Source organism: Dermacentor variabilis, chromosome 7 (assembly GCF_050947875.1).
Source record: "Dermacentor variabilis isolate Ectoservices chromosome 7, ASM5094787v1, whole genome shotgun sequence".
NCBI lineage: Eukaryota > Metazoa > Arthropoda > Arachnida > Ixodida > Ixodidae > Dermacentor > Dermacentor variabilis.
The window spans coordinates 47,101,524-47,121,886 of record NC_134574.1 but is presented as its reverse complement, the minus strand read 5'-3'; the positions used below and the strand labels follow the sequence as shown (position 1 = coordinate 47,121,886).

The 20,363-nt window shown below is 46.6% G+C and overlaps 1 protein-coding gene across 1 annotated transcript; it reads right to left on the bottom strand.

Moving 5' to 3' along the window:
• Nucleotides 1-8,534: 8,534 nt before the first annotated feature.
• Nucleotides 8,535-19,253, bottom strand: LOC142587422 (cystatin-2-like). The gene is made up of 4 exons (XM_075698433.1): nt 19,121-19,253; nt 14,457-14,681; nt 10,022-10,126; nt 8,535-8,743 (listed from the first exon to the last, which is right to left on the bottom strand). The coding sequence occupies exons 2-4, from the start codon at nt 14,673-14,675 to the stop codon at nt 8,645-8,647; spliced, it is 423 nt and encodes a 140-aa protein (XP_075554548.1). The 5' UTR covers nt 14,676-14,681; nt 19,121-19,253; the 3' UTR covers nt 8,535-8,644.
• Between the last annotated feature and the right edge of the window lie 1,110 nt (nt 19,254-20,363).

The window sequence follows — 20,363 nt, the reverse complement described above, 5'->3', positions numbered from 1 at the left end:
CGTTTTCCTCCTATCGACATATTGTCGTCGTGTTGGTTTGACTGAAAAGCCGCTGCAGCGCTACAAAGCGCTCTACACGATATTGCGTCAGCTTGGCGATCTGAACTACGAGTTCCCTCTGCTGAAATCGCATGTCCCCACGGACGCTGTGCATGTGTCCCGGCTGAAAGCTTCTTTCGTTCTGAGTTCACCACCCTTATATTTAGCACATGACATCTTAGTTGAAATCAAGAAAAAGAAATGGGCATGGGCAGGACATGTAATGAGGAGGGAAGATAACCGATGGTCATTAAGGGTTACGGACTGGATCCCAAGGGAAGGGAAGCGTAGCAGGGGGCGGCAGAAAGTTAGGTGGGCGGATGAGATTAAGAAGTTTGCAGGGACGGCATGGCCACAATTAGTACATGACCGGGGTTGTTGGAGAAGTATGGGAGAGGCCTTTGCCCTGCAGTGGGCGTAACCAGGCTGATGATGATGATGATGATATTTAGCACCGAGACGGCACCTTTGTAGACGGGGGCTATGTTACGGCTCAACCAAGGGTGCTGCCAGTTAGAAGACAATTTAACATGTATAGGTGGAATAGGTCTCGACAGCCATGATGTTGATGCATCGCTGTCTCTCTTGTAAATATTGCATATACATAGTTGTATGCGACTTTTGCGACGTAACAACGCATATATATATATATATATATATATATATATATATATATATATATATATATATATATATATATATATATATATATATATATATTGACACGTGTACTTATCTTTATCGGGCGACCACGTTTCGCCGCCTAACAAATGTAATCGCACAGCGCGGGACGCGCCTGCATGTATTCGATGTTTCTGGAAAGTTATCTGTGCTTCTACTTGGCTGTCTGTTGTCGCCGAACCTTGTGTAATCTGATTTCATCGCGTGACGCGAATAGTGTAGAACTTTGTGGAAGGCGCGCAGGTCCGAACGATTAGTCTGGAACACTCGACGACTGCTGTATAAAAGCCGACGCGCTTGACCCGCTGATCGGATTTTCGACGATCGACGACTGTGTTCGCCGCTCTCGTTGTGCTTTAAGTGTAGCCTGTTTTGTGGGTACAGGTTCGCCCAATAAAAGCTAGTTTCGCCTTTCACAGTATTGCTACTGTGTTCCTTGACGTCACGACCACGTGACATCTGGTGGAGGTGCTTTGCGTTCATGTACCAGACGCCCCCACAAAGCCGTGACCCAAGCCTTCACGCGGAAGACACCAACGTCGACAAGAGCCAGCGAGGTAGCCGCGGGCTGCAAGGACTGCCCCCGGAGCCCAGACTTTTGCTTGAGACGACTAGGAAGATGGCCACCAAGTCCACCCCAATGGCAGTCCCAGCGTCCCCCGTCGTGCTGCAGCAGCCCAGGGAGCCTCCGACGTTCCGCTGTTCAACTTTCGAAGACCCGGAAAGCTGGCTTCAGACGTACGCGAGAGTCGCTACGTTTAACAACTCGAACAGCGACGACAAACTGCGATATGTCTTCTTCGCATTGGAAGACGCGCCAGGACGTCTTTCGAGAACCGAGAAGCCACCTTAACGACCTGGGAACTTTTCCGTAGCGGCTTCCTGCAAACATTTACAAGCGTCGTGCGAAAAGAGCGAGCCCAAGCTCTACTGGAGACCAGAGCGCAGCTGCCGAATGAGACGATTGCGATCTTCACTGAGGAAATGAGCCGTCTGTTCCGCCACGCCGACCCAGAAATGTCCGAGGAAAAGAAAGTCCACCTGCTGATGCGTGATGTGAAGGAGGAACTTTTTGCCGCAATGGTACGAAGCCCACCGAAGACCGTCGACGAGTTTCTTCGCGAGGGCACCAGCATCGAGAAGAAACTCGAGATGAGAAACCGGCAATTCGACCGCCGCACGAACTCGACATACTACGCCGGAGTTCAGTCACTGGCCACCGACGACCAACGCGAGACTATCCGAGCTACCGTGCGGGAGGAGCTACAAAAGCTGTTCCCATCATCACAGCGTCAAGTGGCTTCGATTGCCGACGCCGTGCGTGAGGAGCTCCAACAACAACTTGGAGTAGCCCCTGAATCGCCGCAGCCTGAGCCGCAAGCGATGACCTACGCCGCCGTCGCACGCCGTCAAGGTGCCCCTGCGCGACCGCGCCAGGGCCCTGTCACGCCGCAGTTCCGCCGTTAGCCGCCGCCGACGCCAGCACGACCACCCGTCGCCCAGCGCACCTACGCGAAGAAGACGGACATTTGGCGAGCTCTTGACCACCGCCGGCTCTGCTACCACTGCGGAGAAGCGGGTCACGTCTACCGACGATGTCCATACCGGGAGATGGGACTGCGAGGTTTCGCCGTGAACGCTCCGCACCCGCAGCAAGGTGAACGCCCCCGCGATATCGCCGACTACCTCGCCGCTACCCAGTGGAGCTCTCGACGACCGTCGCGTTCGCCATCACCAGGCCGCTACCTGTCGCCGCAGCGCCGACCATACACTCGCCCAGCCCGGAGCCAGTCGCCGAGCCCATATCCGGAAAATTAAAGGCAGCAACCGATGGAGGTGCGGTTGCTGTTCGTCGAACTGACGAAGATCCTCCGCCGCCGACGAAGACACCGAAGAAACTACCTCGACGACATAACGACACACCGCCGTCCCGACGAAATCAGGAAGCCAAGACTACACCGACGAAAGACGACTTGACGACGCGACGTTCCAACTGCAGTTCAACACGACGCAGCCGTGATCCGACACCAAGACCTAACTGTAACGCAAGACAAAGAACCACCGACCTCGACGTGCTCCTCGGCGGCCCCGCAGTCACCGCCTTAGTAGACACAGGAGCCGATTACTCCGTCATGAGTGGACACATCGCCGCCCAGTTGAGGAAAGTTAAGACTGCATGGGAAGGCCCTCAAATTCGGACCACTGGAGGACACCTGATTACGCCGACTGGGATCTGCACGGCAAGAATTACCGTTCATGACCGGACTTACCCTGCCACCTTCGTTATCCTCCAACAGTGTTCACGAGACGTCATTCTCGGCATGGACTTCCTGAATCAACATGGCGCAGTCATCGACCTGAAGTCGAAATCGATAACGCTGTCGCAAGATCAAGCGATACCTCCGGAGAGCTGTCTAATGTCACCACGCCTTGAGTGTGCTCGAAGATCAAGTGAGCATCCCGCCGCGCTCCAGCATTATTATTTCCGTCGGCACCGAAACACCCGCTGACGTAGAAGGCGTCATCGAGGGCGACCAAGATCTACTGCTCGACCGTGAAATTTGCGTCGCAAGAGGGATCGCTCGACTCCACGGAGGGCAAGTCGAAGTTATGCTAACCAACTTCAGCCAAGAGCTCAAGCGCATCAACAAGGGCACGACAATCGCATATATCGAGGAAATTGTGGAAACAAGCAATGCCTTTGTCCTCTCGGATTCAGCCGCATCTACCCCGATGAACATAGTCCCCGAACCAGACTTCGACGTGAATCCAAGTCTTCCTCTGAGTAAGCAGCATCAGATCAGAAGTCTTCTCCGACGATACAAAGACTGCTTTTCGACGTCATCGAGGATTCGACAAACACCAGTTGCAAAGCATCGCATATTAACTGAAGAGAGCGCTCGACCACTTCGCCAGATCCCTTACCGAGTTTCGACGCGAGAACGTGAAGCTATTAGGCAACAAGTTGACGAGATGCTGCACGACGACATCATCCAGCCGTCGAAAAGCCCGTGGGCCTCTCCTGTAGTGCTGGTGAAGAAAAAAAATTGCCGACGATTACGTTACTTCCTAATGCGAAATTTGAGCGCAGCAAATAAGCTGTTTCACCTTTTCGATAGATTGAGGCAAAGAAATCTAGCAACACATGTATGCGCTATCACAGAATTTTTTTTTTATTTTTCACACGTATTCCTTTAACAAAGACTCCACTAACAGTTCTTGACAGTCATGAAGGAAGCTTTGTGGTCGGAGAAATAGACTGATATATGTTCGACTTGGTACACCAATGCTTGATTCTCAAAGACGAGATGTATACAAGTGCCTCGCGAGGTTGTCACAGCCATGGGACGCGTTACGAGCGAGAGGAACGGGATGTTCTCCCGCATAAGTGTTAGGAAATTGCTGTTTGTCTTTATGTCAAGCCGCCACCGATCTGGCTCTCTGATTGCCACCGCACAGGGCGAACGGCAGCGGCAATTTCGGCTCGGGCGGTGCGCATATACAGATCCGCCGCCACCGATCTGGCTCTCTGATTGCCACCGCACAGGGGTTGCATTGGAGGAGGAGCGAAGAAAGGAACTAAGTTCTAGCCGGCGCTTTGACAACCGGAGACTCGCAGGAAGAGGGGGGAGGGGGGCGGCGTGTACACCCAGCGGCAAACGATGGGGGCAGAAGCGCGCGCAGCAAGCGGACAACACGATAAAGGGAGGAGGAAAGAGATAGCAGCGACTGACTGATGCCGCTGACGCCGATAGTGAGTCAACCCCAGCTGCGGAGTTGGTTTCAGGGACAACGAATAACCGGCGCGTCGGCAACTGAAGAGCACCCTATCCGCCACACAAGAACAGAGGGGGGGGGGGGACCCTTTCCTCCTCTTTCTGCATGGCGGCGACGGTGTTCTATGCAGTCACGTTATCTTGACTCTCTAGCGGCGTCAGCGGCATCCAGCGGTATCAGTCGATCGCTGCTAGCGCTGGGGGGATGAAAGGGGGGCGGAGCTGGTTACGAGGCTGACGACGACGCCGACGCGAAACCCAGGAACGGACGCCAAAGAGCTGCGCTCTAAAAGGACGGATCCCTACGCTTCTGCGTCGATTATCGTCGACTGAACAAGATCACGAAGAAGGATGTGTACCCCCTTCCACGGATAGACGAGGCATTGGATCGGCTCTGCAACGCTAAATGCTTCTCGTCGATGGACCTCAAATCTGGCTACTGGCAAATAGAAGTCGACGAGAGAGATCGCGACAAGACTGCTTTCATCACATCAGATGGCCTCTACGAGTGCAAGGTCATGCCATTCGGACTGTGCTCGGCACCTGCAACGTTTCAGCGCGTCATGGACACGGTGTTGGCCGGACTGAAGTAGCAGACCTGCCTTGTTTACTTGGATGACGTCGTTGTCTTCGACGATCACCTGTCGCCGGAAATTTCGACGATCACCTTAGGCGGCTTGCGACAGTGTTAGAGGCCATTAAGTCATCAGGGCTCACTCTGAAGCCGGAAAAGTGCCGCTTCGCTTACGATGAGCTTTTGTTCCTAGGCCACGCCATCAGCAAATCAGGAGTACGCCCCGACCCACAGAAGACAGCTGCCATCGCAAAATTCCCGCAGCCAACCGTCAAGAAGGCAGTGCGCAGATTCCTTGGCATGTGTGCCTACTATAGGCGCTTTGTCAAAGACTTTTCACGCATCGGGTAGCAGCTAACACTTCTAACTAAATGTGATGTCGAGTTCAAGTGGGAAACACCGTAGGCCAAGGCATTTCAAGAACTCAAACGGCGCATGCAATCGCCGCCGGTACTTGCACACTTCGACGAGGACGCCGATACCAAAATCCACACTGACGCCAGTAGCCTAGGCCTCGGTGCCGTCCTAGTCCAGAGGAAAGAAGGACTTGAACGGGTGATATCGTATGCTAGCCAGTCGCTGTCAAAAGCGGAAAGGAATTATTCTACGACTGAAAAGGAATGCCTCGCCATCATTTGGGCTGCAGCTAAATTCCACCCTTACCTCTTTGGGAGGCCATTCAAGGTTGTCAGTGACCATCACGCGTTGTGTTGGTTAGCTAAATTAAATGACCCTTCAGGACGGCTGGCGCGGGGGAGCCTCAGACAGCAAGAATATGACGTCACGGTAATATACAAGTCCGGAAGAAAACACTCCGACGCCGACTGCTTATCGCGCGCCCCCATCGATCCCCCGCCGCAAGACGACGAGAATGACGACGCCTTCCTTGGGATAATAAGCGCGGAAGACTTCACTAAACAGCACCGAGCAGACCCGGAGCTAAAAGGCCTCGTCAAGTATTTGGAAGGGAACACCGACGTTGTCCCTAGGGCATTTAAGCGCGGGTTGCCTTCGTTCACGCTACAAGACAACCTGCTCGTGAAGAAGAACTTCTCACCAGTCCGCGCCAGCTACCTTCTTGTTGTACCGTCAGCGCTGCGTCAAGAAATACTGCACGCCCTACACGACGATCCAACCGCTGGGCACCTCGGATTCTCTCGGACGCAGTCGAGAATACAGGAAAGGTATTACTGGCCGCGTCTGACCGCCGACGTCGCCCGTTACGTCAAGACATGCCGAGACTGTCAACGACGCAAGACACCACCGAGAAGGCCAGTAGGATTACTACAGCCGATCGAACCTCCTTGCCGACCATTCCAGCAGATTGGGATGGATTTGTTGGGGCCGTTTCCGATGTCAACATCCGGGAATAAGTGGATCGTCGTGGCGACGGACTATCTCACCCACTTTGCTAAAACTAAAGCTCTACCAAAAGGCAGCGCAGCCGAAGTGGCGAAATTTTTCGTCGAGAACATCCTGCTGCGACATGGTGCTCCAGAAGTCCTCATCACCGACAGAGGAACGGCATTTACAGCTGAGCTCACCCAAGCCATTCTGCAGTACAGCCAGACAAGTCACAGGAGGACAACTGCCTACCATCCGCAGACGAATGGTCTCACGGAGCGCCTGAACAAGGCCCTCGCCGACATGCTAGCAATGTACGTGGACGTCGAGCACAAGACTTAGGATGCGGTCCTGCCGTATGTAACCTTCGCTTACAACACGGCGGTGCAAGAAACAACACAGATCATGCCGTTTAAGCTGGTTTACGGCAGGAACCCGACGACGACGCTCGACGCCATGCTGTCCCACGTCACTGACGAAGAGAATGTTGAAGTCGCTAGCTATCTCCAGCGCGCCGAAGAAGCCCGACAGCTCGTCCGCCTACGGATCAAGAACCAACAGAGGACCGACAGCCGACACTACAACCTCCGACGATGCTTCGTCGAGTACAATCCCGGTGACCGTGTTTGGGTTTGGACACCGATACGCCGACGAGGACTGTGTGAGAAACTATTGCGCCGCTATTTCGGACCCTACAAGGTCATTCAACGTATTGGCGCACTGGACTATGAGGTCGTGCCAGACGGAATTTCGCATTCACAGCGGCGCCACACACGATCTGAAGTGGTCCACGTGGTGCGTCTGAAACACTTTTACGGACGGTGATGAACTTCCTTATTTTCGTTTTCTTTGCTACGGGTGTTTTTCTTATTATATTTCACTTGTATGCAGCATCGGGTGGATGCTTTTTAAGAGGGGGGTATTGACACGTGTACTTATCTTTATCGGGCGACCACGTTTCGCCGCCTGACAAATGTAATCGCACGGCACGGGCCGCGCCTGCATGTATCCGAAGTTTCTGGAAAGTTATCGATGCTTCTATCCGGCTGCCGGTTGTCGCCGAACCTTGTTTTATCTGATTTGATCGCGTGACGCGAATGGTGTAAAACTTTGTGGAAGGCACGCGTGTCCAAACGATTAGTCTGGAACATTCGACGACTGCTGTATAAAAGCCGACGCGCCTGACCCGCTGATCGGATTTTCGACGATCAACGACTGTGTTCGCCGTTCTCGTTGTGCTTTAAGTGTAGCCTGTTTTGTGGGCACAGGTTCGCCCAATATAGGCTAGTTTTGCCTTTCACAGTATTGCTACTGTGTTCTTTGACTTCACGACCACGTGACAATATATATATATATATATATATATATATATATATATATATATATATATATATATATATATATATTAGCGATGTCAGAAAAAGCCAACAAACACTGACAGCACGGACACCATAGCGGACATTGCTTTTGCTTAATAAGGAAATGAAAAACGGGAATACAAATGAAAGTTGATGAAAAGACAACTTTCACTTTCATCCACTTTCACTCCCTTTAATTTATCATTTCTCCATTTCATTGATTAAGCACAAGTAATTTCCCCTATGTTGTCCTTGGTGTCAGTGTTTGTTGGCTTCTTAAGAAATGGCTAATAAAAAAATCGGCCCCCTTTGTTAACGGCCTTTCTTCTCGTTATGTATACAATTCAGTATCTTTTCCTAAATGCTTTGCAGTGTCTAGGTCCTAAAGCGAAAACCAGCGCTGTTTGCATTTTAAGTTTTCACTATTTAGCCCATCTGTTCTCCATAGGAACGATACATTCCTCAGTGGCGAGCCAATCTCATCTGCGGTAGGAATAGGTATAAAGAGCTCTACTGATTTTAGGTGGGAAGCACGGATGCACTGCTGTAGTTGAGTGTTCCTTAAATTTGTTGTGAAATCAACAAGTTCACCAGGCCCTTAAGCATTACATATTTCAATTTTTCCGAGCAGAAAACTACCACATAAGATTATTTTAGTTTAGTTTCAGAAACATCTGAACATATCACTGCAGTGGTCTAGGCAGTAGAGAAGTAGTTGCATGAACGGACAAATGTTATATGGAAGAACGCACGAGCAGCACCAACACCTTCTAAAACGTTTATTTCGAGGACCTGCGGCAAGCTTGAATACCGAGTTTCATGAAAGTGAGTATACTTGCAATATATGCACAATTGGCAAAGTGTATCAATTACTACGCGGTAGCAGTAGAGCCTTCGCAGGTAAAGGAGGTCAGTGAGCGCTCGTTGTTCAAAGGAACAATGACCTGCGCAGTGCAGATGTCCTTGACAGTCTAGAAGGAAAAGATAAACACACAACAGAATATTAGGCAAGTCTTGTTTTACTTTAAACATGGCCTTCATGCTTTCAGAACACTCGTGTAGCAGGAGCGCTATAACGTAAATCTGTTCCAAACTTTTCTATTCCAATTCTGCGATTTTCCTCGGCGATTGGCTAAAATACTTTTTTGGCCCACTCCCCACTTCGCTTGTCAGTGAGGCGACGTCACGCAAACCGCGATAGCTCCCCATCTGATATGACGTGCCCACTCTCATTATGCGTGATGTAATCGAAAAAAGAAATAGATATTTCTGATTCTGCGGCTTTTCGCCATTAGCCCTCTGCTATTGGTCAAAAGTACTGGTATGTACTGGAATACTGGTATGTATTCCATGCATTCCTTTGAGACCGTTTATGCCATAAACACGTAGCTGAACCCAATATAAGGTAGCCTTCAGTTCTAAAACGCTAGTCTAGGGGCTGTATTTATTACAAAGAAACCTTAGTGCTTACTTCAGTAGCCTATCCAGTCCACTAATGAGATAATCTTGATAGGGATCTCATATTGCACAGGCATAATCTACAGTTCTGACATAAAAAAGTATGACTTTCTTGAACTTCGCTCCGTGCTTTTTTGCTATCTTTTTTAATAAAACGCAGCTTCCTACCAGTTTTTGCTGTGCTATTCTCAATCTGTTTATCCCAAGTAAATGATTCGGTGAATTAATATACATTTACGTGCTTGTAGTCAGACTATAAGACGATAAACGTGCCACTTATGTTATGTAGGTGCGGTAATTTGGATAATATTCTGGAAAATATTTGCATAACGGGCCTTCTTAATATTCGAAATTGTGTTCCATTTTTTACAAGAGTTTCCATTCTTTGTTTAGGTCAATTTGCAATGGGGTACCCATTTAACTCTCAGCGATAATTGCTCTTCATATCACACAGTCGTCGGCAAACATTTTGGTATGTAATGTAGTTATGACGTATCCGTGTTTCTTAAACTGGCGACAGGGCTATTGACAGTTCTAAGGATAGGCCATTAGCTCAACGGAAGCAAGCAACCTGGAAATAAAAAAATCAAGAACGCAAATAATGACTGTTTCAAATGCGTTGTTCTTGTCTGCCTTGAATGCCTCTTCGGTTAGGCGAATATAGAAAATTCCTGCTAAGGCATTGTTATTGCTGACTCAGGCAAAGTTCTTTCGATAAAGTTTTTGTTTAATTGCGTGAGCGAAACTGTGCTTATTTCGCGTTATCTGTGTCAAGCGGGTTAAGCGCTTACCTCTCGGGATTTAGGTACGCATGTCGTCTTGCTGTAAGTCTCCGTAACTCTGCAGGTCGATTCAGTTATCTTGAACTTGATTCGGTAGTTCGTACCAGCTACTACCTGTAAGATAAATAAGAAAAAATGCAACGGAGCTCAGGCTACCAAAGCACATTTTAAGGTAATGCAAGAGGAAATGCAGTGATTCATGCAGAAAACATATCTCCGAATCATGTGATTTTTGAACATTCGCGTACAGGATCGCGTGCCGCATTGTGACTGCTGCGTAAATACCTGAAGGGCCCATGCTAGGCAAAAATTTGCCTTCACAAAAAGAAAGGATTAACCAACTTGGGAATTTATTCTTAACGCTCTGAAGATGCAGACAAAAAATTTACGGGGACTCCATAGATTGAACTGTGGCACCACTAGACAAAGTTCCCGCTAGTATGCAGAAGCTCACAGCCTAAATACGAAAGCACCCGTCGATAGTATAATGATTTTAGTAGTCAAGAGAGAACTGCAGGCAGTGTTCTCTGACAGAATGGATAGCAATCTGAGTCAGTACTCTGGAGCGGGATTTGATACACACTGCAATTTTATCCCCAAATGGGGGTAAGTAGATAGTCTGACTGATAAATTCCTCAGGGTTTACCAATAGGCTAGTAAGAGGGACATTTAGAAAGTAAATTTGATCATTTTTTTTGAAACAGATGATGGTACACCAAGTGGAACAATCGCTATAAGTATCCACGCTCGTTGCTCGTTCAACGAGGAAAGCAGCGCGAGCGGAAAAGAAATGACGCATGCGCAGAGCGAGCGCCGAAAAAGAGGGTGGAGCAGCAGACCGGCGTGCCCGTGGTTACTCGAGTACGAATAACGATGGCAGACAGATGTGTGGGGACATGGTGGTCGCCAAGGTAAATGCGTGCTGCTATCCGGAATCAGTGGGTGCGTGCGGCTGTGTGTCCATTATTCACGAACGCTTACAGATCGTGCATGGCTAAGAGGTCATGTCTCAGGCGTTGCAGTGCAGGGCACCGAGTTTCACCAGAGGGGTTTCATCAAACTTATTGCTCGCTACGACAATTGTCTCTATGTTGGGGGCGACTATCTGGAAAAATAGCGCATGGTGTGTGGTGTATGACGCCATGGAGCATCTTGTTTCTTTTTTTTTTCTGGTGGGGGGGCAATAAGGTTTCCGTGTGAAAATAAATGACGTATCCTGCTTGCGGAACATCCCTCTTATATACGACCTATGCCCATAGTGAACGGTGTTCAGTTGAAATACTGCTTAGCGAAAATAAAGCGCCTTCCTCAACGCGTTCTATCCGGCACTGTTTCTTTGTTTGGCTACGATGCATAGCGAATTAAAATACATACGATTCCTTTGCAAATAGGATGTGTAAGAAACGCACAAAGGCGGGTTTGAGCACAAATAAGTTCGACAGCATGTTACACTCTTTGTGACAATTGAAGGTGAACGCCTGAATTTATGCAATCGTGGTCCAGACTTCTTGCATGACATAACGAGTCGCAGGATGAAGCACACATGTGGCACTTTTAGGTTGACCTCAACTACACAAGCGAGCAGTTAATGAACTACCTAAACGTGCAGCACGGTGGCACCACTAAATGTTACAAATGAATAACGCCAGCCGAATACAATAACGTTGCATGCTCTCTGCATGTGAAAGCAGCACCCGCGGTCGAACGCCTTGCTCCCACCGCTTCGGGCGTCGTACCTTTCTCGCCTGGCGAGCATCCTCGGCCGTAGCGTACTTCTGTAAGGCGCAATCCGCGAGCGCCCCCCGAGCGTCCTTCGTAGCCGCTTCTCTCGCGCCACAGTCGACTGTCGGCGCAACCGCCGTTTCCACCGTGTGACGTCAGCGACGCAACAAGCCGCGCTCTGCGCGTTCCCCTTTTCACCCGGTCCTCGCTAGAGGAAGGTCACGTGTTTTTCAGTCAGCGCGGACCGCTTTTTCCCTCCCCCACGCTTCTCGCTCGGACAAGGTCACGTGGGTTTGTGTACCACTTTTCGCGCCTACACTCCTCGACAAGTGTACACTCTTTGGGTCGTATCTTGACCCACAACGATAATCATCATTACTCTTGCTTGCGTTTCCTTTCTTGAAAACGCTGGACTCGCTATTTTCTGTTGAGAATGCTCTGTCATGCTGACAAAGCGCATGCCATTCGAGACTTGGAAGTACCAAGATCGTAGCGCTAAAGAAAGAAAGCGCGGGTAACACAGATGACGATTATTTTTGTATGGCAAGATACCACCCAAAGGGTGCAATTTTGCTTTAGAGTGTCCCCTTTATCGCCAAGGTCACCGCGCACCGATGCACCTAAGGTTCTCGCCTTAAACCTTCAGGTGAAAGCCGGACAATCAATCCAGTTAGCCACACGACAGCCACGTTGGAGTGATTCATATATTTGCGCCTGTGTAAGCTACGCGTACAGAAATGTGCTTGATTTTCTCTTGCACTACGTGCATAAAACAAGCCCTGCAAATCTTTTGATAATAGCAGAGTTCGTGGTAAGTCTGTAGCAACACAGCATAAAATTTCTGTGGGCGATGCCAGTGGGACATGAAAGAAAGCGCAGGAGTGGCCCCGCTACTACGAAGGTGTAGAAAGCGTGGAAGTAGTCACGTGCTGTTTTTCGCAAAGGAGAACTGGTACTGGTACTCCAAACGTCGACGTTGCCATAGCAACCGTGCTCCTGAAGCTGTCGCTGCTGCTCTAGGCCCCTCAAAAGCACTAAGCTTTTTTTTTTCTTTCGGAATGTACCTTTCTCGCCGCAGATTCTGTTCGCGAAACACGCTGGCTTTGAAGCATGGTGTGGAAGCTTGAAAACTGTGGCAGGATCTATGAGTGTATGTGAGCCAGCAATGGAGACGCTCAAACGATCACGGCACGGCTCTTGGTCGTCTTCTTCATCGTGCCACGAAAAAAGCAAAGGAACGTGTCTGCTTCACTAAAATTGTTAGCTTTGTGCTCACGCGAGTCAGCAGCATGCACTTCAGGTGGCTCGCAGCGATGCAATTTCAAAGCTCGCGCCTATCAGCTTAGGCGAGCTAAATGAAGGACTAAGGAAAATGGTCCACCGAAGTGGCTGCGTTTCCGGCTTCAAAAACGCGACCTCATGTGCTCTACTTCTTTATTTCTTTTTTGCATGCACTTGGATAAGTCGTCCATACGAACTAGACGTATCATTGCTGTTGATATTTAGTCGATTTTCTTGGAGTAGTAAACTGCCGAGGAAACATTATTGCGGCTATAAAAATGTAAGGACCCGCAAAAAAAATTGGTTGCACTGACACCTAACATATTCGATGAAGTGATAGTTATTTTTATGCAATAAGATTTTTCATAATATACAGTTCTGATATGAGAGAGTTGCTTTATTTTATTAGGAATCTTGCATGATGTCGCATACTCCGTTACTAAAAAAAAAATCGCCAGTTATAACTGACGATTCCATCTCGTTCGAATACCCCAAAGTGTAAGCGCTATATCTTTAGGATACAAGAACACATGTTTGTAACATGTCAAAGCATGCTTAGCACACATGCACCACCCTTATCATTGTACTTTTTATTGTGCGGTGATTTTTCAGCCTGCGTATTTATTTTGGGCATAGTGGGCAAAATGGGTAAATAATTATGTTTAATAAAGGGTGTAAACCACAAAGAATATTTATACCAATACTCAGCATTATTGTTGTGAATAGGCACTGTGTAGGAAGGCTTCGCTTGTAAGGTAAGGCAGGTTGTCAAGTTCTCCTAAGACTAATGGTAGAGGATGTGCGCCTCGTGATCGGGATGTGCCGGGTTAGCTATTGTACTCCCAATGTCTAAACGATAGTCTCCTTATCCTCCGTAGGAAAGGCTTTTCATGCCTGTTCCTAGACAACGGTATAGGTGATGGTTGCAGGTTTTGCGTTGTCTTACCCAGCAGAAGTGCAGAAATTTTTAGTGTTCCGTCAGAGGCGTGGCATATTTAATTGATAGGGTGCCTTTATGTTGCTTGTTTTCATTGCTCTAGGTTTTTCTTTCACTTGGTAATATATGTGATATATTCTGAGAAAGGTGTACTGGTTATCATTGCTCAATATATTTCTCACGTTTACTACGAATTAGAGGTTTTACTCAGCTGATAGTTGAGCTTCATATGCTTTTTTTTTGTGACGAAGACCAACATAAAGATGCTAACAATGGAGAAATGTGTGTCGTAAAGGTAAAACGGGTAAATGTACATAGTTGAGGACAGCTGATGAGTTGTGACCTACAAAAAAAGTTATGTAAGGCAATAAATCAGCAATACATGACTTTCACCGTTATTTACGCTATGTCAACACTTACACCTCGATCTGGGCGTTTCTAAAAGCAGGTGGAACGACGTTAAGCATCGTGCAGCTTATGCTCATTGAGGTGCAGAATACATACCTGGCTCTCGACGTCGACAAGCTCGAGCACGGTGTCGTAAAACTGTCGGTTTCCAACTTGCTTAGAGACAGCAAAGTGTGCCAACTCATCGTAGATGGCGTCATCGCCGACGTTATGCTTCTGCCAGCCACCAAGCACGGGTATCTGCCCTCCGCTGCACGCAATGATGGCCGACAGAGCCATCAGGAGCCCACACAAAGCGACGGTTGACGAAGTCATGGTTTCCTGCATTTGGTTTTTAGTAGTCAATTGCTTTAAACATATTAACTTTTGTGGCAATCACATTTTTACAATGTATATCCGCTTTCCGAAGCGTGTGCAATTATGTATTCAGCAATACTCATTTATTGTGCAGCCTGCATCCGTACAATCCTTCAACATAATGAGGAACCTGCACCTATCGTGGCATGGGGATGGTGCAAACCCAACGGTGGCAAATTGGTTCCGTCACATGTGACGCGGTATGAATCGAGCACGCAGTTTCGTACAAGGCAGCGGCGGAATGGCGCGCGGCCTGTCTGCTTCGGAGCCACAGCACGCGTGCACCGTGCGTGCGTGATGTGTGCGCAGTGCAGCAGTTTGCGTTACTCTGCAAAAACGTCAGTCGACCTCCGCTTCTGAACCTTACGGCTGGCTTCCGGAAGTCCGCTAGCAGAGATCTTGTCCGAAAGCCAGTAGAATCCGCCGACCGAACGCCACGCGATCCGAGAAAACAAAGTGACGAAACGCAATCTCGTTTGTTATATTACAACATCTATCGACCAATTATTTGTCAGCTCGCGCTTCCTCACGACATGAAGCAGCTCTCCACCGTAGTTGCCACGAGGATAGGCCGGACGTGAACGCTGGAATATCAGAAAGAAAAACTGAATCTAGTGAAATAAAGCAGTGCGGTTTACGAGTCATTAGCCCATTAGCGTTTCGGTTCAATCTATGCGAAGTGGCGCTTGTAAAACTTTTATGCAGCAGACGCTTCGTTGCCACCTTGAAATGCTCCGAACTGGCCATTCTCGAAATCGGTGACTGTAGTAGCTCTGGAATGATGGTGCACCACCGGTCTGAAGCATTGAAAAATAAGAAAATTATGAAAAATAAGAAAAATAAGAAAATTATGTATCATGTATTCTTGACACATCACCCTCCCTGTAATGACCCCAACAACGGGGTTGACAGTATCAAATAAAAAAAAAATGAGACCACTGAATGCTAAATTTTTTATACAAAGTATTTCCTCAGATAGCATCCTTTGCGATAAGAAACTAACGCTTATGTAGAAATAAATTTTTAACGCTTTATTTTGTCTTTAGCAAACGAGTGAATGAACTCCACGTCCTTTAATAGGGTGGTACATATCAAGTGCTCAAATCCTTTGTGTTGTCACCCAAGCTTCTCCGAAGCTGTTGTCGCCTATGTTTTGTTATGAAACCAAGAAACAATGACAATAGGGAAGCACAAGGTTTAGTCTCTGCTCTGATTAAGAAACACGTCGTCTTTGCTTAGTGGCTATGGTGTTGGACTACTAAGGAAGAGGTCGCAGGATCAAATCCCGGTGAGTGCATTTCGATGAGGCGAAAACAGCCGTGTATTTAGATTTAGGTGCACGTTAAGGAACCCCAGGTGGCCCAAGTTTGGGGAGTCCCCTACTATAGCGTGCATCATAATCAGATCGCGGGTTTTGTTATACTTAAAACCCCATAATTAGTTTTCTTTATATTTTTACTGTTACTAAGCAAAAGCGAGGTTTACAGAAGTTTTTCAGTGGCACAAAATATTAACGAAAGAATGCCTCTACAATGTTTGCGAGGAACATTGAAAGACTAAGCCCACCCCAATTCTTCAGTCATCATAAAAACTAAAGGCCCTGGGCAGTATTGAGATAACCCCTACGGTTACCCACATACAGCCCACTATTTGTGGAGGCCTTCGACACATGTTTACGAAAATTCATGTGGGATGCTCTTCACCCATATGTCCAATCATGCAGTTTAAAATGCTGCACTATTTTAATAACAATCTCGGCGGCAATTTTACACACGAAATCTAGAAGATTTCTAATGGCCCCAGGTACAGTGAACATGGGCGATGCGGTACAGCATGATTTTGGTGTTTGGTCTGAAATGGCTGGACTGATACAACCGTGTGTGCTTCAAGTTGTTATGCAACAAGTCATCCCATTTCAATGAAGACAAATCACGAAGTCGAAGCCGCATTCTTTCGCAAAAATGATTAAGCAAGTGTAACCGCAAGTGTAAACGTGTTGGCTTTACTTCTATTTTGTTTTAGTTTATTTTTCTATGGCTGTAACATTACTTATAAGAAGGGCCCTAAACAACCAACAGAAATAATCCAAATGAAAGATTGTTGCTGAATTTTTGGAAAGGGCAAAAGGTTATGTTACTTTTGCAATGCGATAACAATCCTTACGTGAGATGCAAGTTGTTGCTACCAGTGGGATGTTTAGAGAAAGTGACAAAGTGTTGAATACGAAGGTTATGGTTAATCAATGGAAAGATAATTTTAATATTTAGTTTCCATTGCACTGAATTTTTTATACAGACCTTGTTACAGACTTCCCTCTTCAATTTCGAATCTTTCGCATAATATGATGGCGACTTTCATGCAGTAACTGTCTCAAACATCGCACATTAACTTTGATGACTAACTTTAACTGCTGATTTCGTCTCTGATTGTGTTGTACAGAATTTCCGCCTTTCAAAAACCTTGATTCCATTCAAAGACACGTCTTGTCGATGATGATGCATTACCGCGTCACTGCCAAGTTGCCTTATGTAAATCGAGTCCACTACCGACGAGGGTTTTTGTACAGCCTAACAAAGAACCTGATACCATCGCTGTGCTGAGAATTTTCGTTCAAACTATCTCTCGTCTAGCGTCAATATACATGAGTGAATCAAAGCCGCGTATTTTTAAACAGAGCGTGGCCTCCTAATCATTCATAGTGGCATCTATCAAAATGTGTGCTAACTCCGTGCTCGGCTACAACGCCTCAATGACGCTAATTTCTGGAGTTCAAATGATACTGAAAAAAAAAATATCAATGATGGAATTCTTTGACCAAGGCAAAATATAAAGCAACATTATAGTGCCAAATTATACTGCGGTAGGCTTATCTTTTTACTGTACGTTCAAGTAACTTGTTGTACTATGGAATGAATTACGGCATAAAGTAGCGACAATAGTGGTACACACTTTTCTTTATGCCAAGTCGTATATCCACGACGAAGCACTTGTTGGCAGCATTGAATCTTTACTATTAGCTTCCAAGGTTGGCGCGAACCGTAGGTTCTTTAGCTCAATTTCCATGCTACCCTTTAGGTCGCAAAAGTATGTGCATATTGCCCGTCATAGGGAAATATGTAGGAGTGTTTGCTCTGCTGGTTTTTATTCTCAACACACGAACAAACAAAATGAAGAAGTGTATTATCATGGATATAATGCGTTATTATATGAAGTGGCGCAATGTTTCTGTAGTGTGAAATTTTCTATTAGGTAGCCGATTTTGCGCAAACAAAATTATCTTTCTTGGAAGGAAAACCACAGACATTTGAGGATGAAGCCAGAATTTCAGGTGTATGTGAAAAAAAGTGAACACTCTAGTTGCACTAGTACGTAGGCAAATGTATTTCCTTTCATATATCTATAAAAAGGAAGAGTTTTCTCTTAGCCAACTTCAATTTTCTATTCAAGTACATGCAAAACATAGAAAGTCTTTCCAAAACAATTGCTCTACTGATTTGAAAAATATCTGAAGCATTTGGGCAAGATAGAGCATTATAAAGCAAAATTATAAAGCATGTTTTACATTTACAGCTTATTATTTCCGAGAGTAGGTACCGGAATTTGTTCAGTATTAGGAATTAAAGCAGGGTGTTTGCAAATTTATATCTCCGCAGTAAAAATAGATCTTACTTCGTGAAGTGAACTGCTTGTAGTATATATATTGAACGACACACATTTGTTATGTAAGTTTGCGGCTTACGTCAGCTTGTAAGAATGCATAACAATATTCTGGACGCGTCTTACTCACAAATTATTGGCAGAAATCTGATCTGGTATAAAAAAAATCACATCACTTCGGTCCCCTTACGTGTCTTTTGTAGGCAATGTTTAGAGGAGTGTGATATGTGTATTTATTACTGAGTTACACAGCTGCAAACGCCCCACTTGAGTAATGTTTTTCAACATTGAGGTTGTTTCTAAAACCATATTATGGCACAATTAAGAAATATGATTCCTACATCAATAGGTATTATTGTTCAAAATTCAAAACATCACCAAACCTGCATTGTTGTATATTGAGGAAACCAGTTTTTTTTATTTATTTAGATAGTAGCGGTTAAGGTGAGCTAGAACCTCCTCTTTCTTATTTCTTACTTTTGAAACAGCTTAGTTACGCGTATGGTAGTCTGCATATATCGCTCGACGCTCCATCTCCCTGCTTTAGTCGCGTAACGCAAGGGGAGTCTGAACATTGACAGGGCAATGAAAGTCTGGAAGTGCGCTTGAAACATAGCAGACAGAAACCTTCGTTGGAGTTGTCGAGATGTGATGTGATGGTATGGCGGTAGCCAGAGTCACCTCGAATTGTGAAAATCTGATAAAAACCATTCATCAATGGCAGAATATGGATATTCTCCACTCACCGTGCGTTCTAGAGTGACTGGGAGCAGAAGGGTTTCTAGTGAGAGGACGCAGTAGGTGCAAGCGACAGAGAAGTGTCTTCGAGAATGGTCCTCAGAGGTACACCGCAGCCTTTGAGTTCGCGCAGCTAATATACTATGGCGCCATGTCTGTATTCTTTTTTTTTTCTTTGGTTGTGGAAGGCGAAAGAAAGGGTGAGGAAACTGCCTGCAAAACCGGATAGGAGGCGACGCCAGAGGTTATGCGCCTTTTTACAAACTCAATTCATTTTTTTTTCTTTTTGCACTTTCTTCGCTTCAAACGACATAGTACCACGGCCAGCATGGTGCTTGGCTGACATCGTAAATAGGAGAGTTTCGAAGGGAGCGGCCTGATGAACATATCCGCAAGGTCAAGTTGCCACGGCTTGTGTTTCAAACAGCCCGATGTAACTTGCTTTATTTCGTTACACGTTGGCGCAACGACTCATCCACCCTTCATTACATCTATAAGACATATAAGAAGAGGCGTATTTCTACCATACGGTGGCAATGTATATGTCGAAACCGTGGTACTAAGCAATCAGCAGTTATTCGCGTTCATAATTGGGATGTATTCTTGGAAGGCCGAATTTTTTTTTCCTATGAAATCAACGCCAGGCATTCTGTTATATCAAACACCTGGTAGACGTCTGTATTCATAAGGAAGTACAGACTCGAAAAGCTCGTTTTAATTATGTTTAAAGCAATGTGATTCACTTCAATTATCTTCTTCAAGAGTGCTTATATGTGTATTGCATAACGGGCATATATATTACACAGAGAAAATTATCTAGTAGCTGTAAAACGTACTTCGAATAACGATTTATAAGAGCAATACATTTACGAGAAATTTGCACTGCATCAGGGATAACGACCACGCGTGGTGCAGAATTAGAGTGCCTGATTTGGTGTTCCTATATCAGGGCCTACTTCGTATTCCTATATTTCTACGCGAGCGAGCCTCCTTGCTTTCCTCCCTAATCATGGTTCATTGTCGGCGCATTGATTTTAACCTGCGACAACATACTTGGAAACAGACCGCCTGTCATTATTATCATTATCATCATCCTATGTTATTTTCGCTGCTGGACGAAGGCGTCTCCCTGCCATCTCCAATTAAACCTGTTCTGTGCCAACCCATTCCAACTAGCGCCTGCGAGTTTTCTTGATTTCATAACCTCCCCCCCCCCCCTTATGTTGTGCCGTCATCGACTGCGCTTTCCGT

What these genes read in the sequence shown, in the direction of transcription:
- LOC142587422 (XM_075698433.1), bottom strand. Translation starts at nt 14,675, where the DNA reads ATGACTTCGTCAACCGTCGCTTTGTGTGGGCTCCTGATGGCTCTGTCG. An exon ending in TTGTCGACGTCGAGAGCCAG is followed by an intron (nt 10,127 to 14,456) that starts GTATGTATTCTG and finishes TTTATCTTACAG; the next exon opens with GTAGTAGCTGGTACGAACTA. An exon ending in GCGTACCTAAATCCCGAGAG is followed by an intron (nt 8,744 to 10,021) that starts GTAAGCGCTTAA and finishes TTTTCCTTCTAG; the next exon opens with ACTGTCAAGGACATCTGCAC.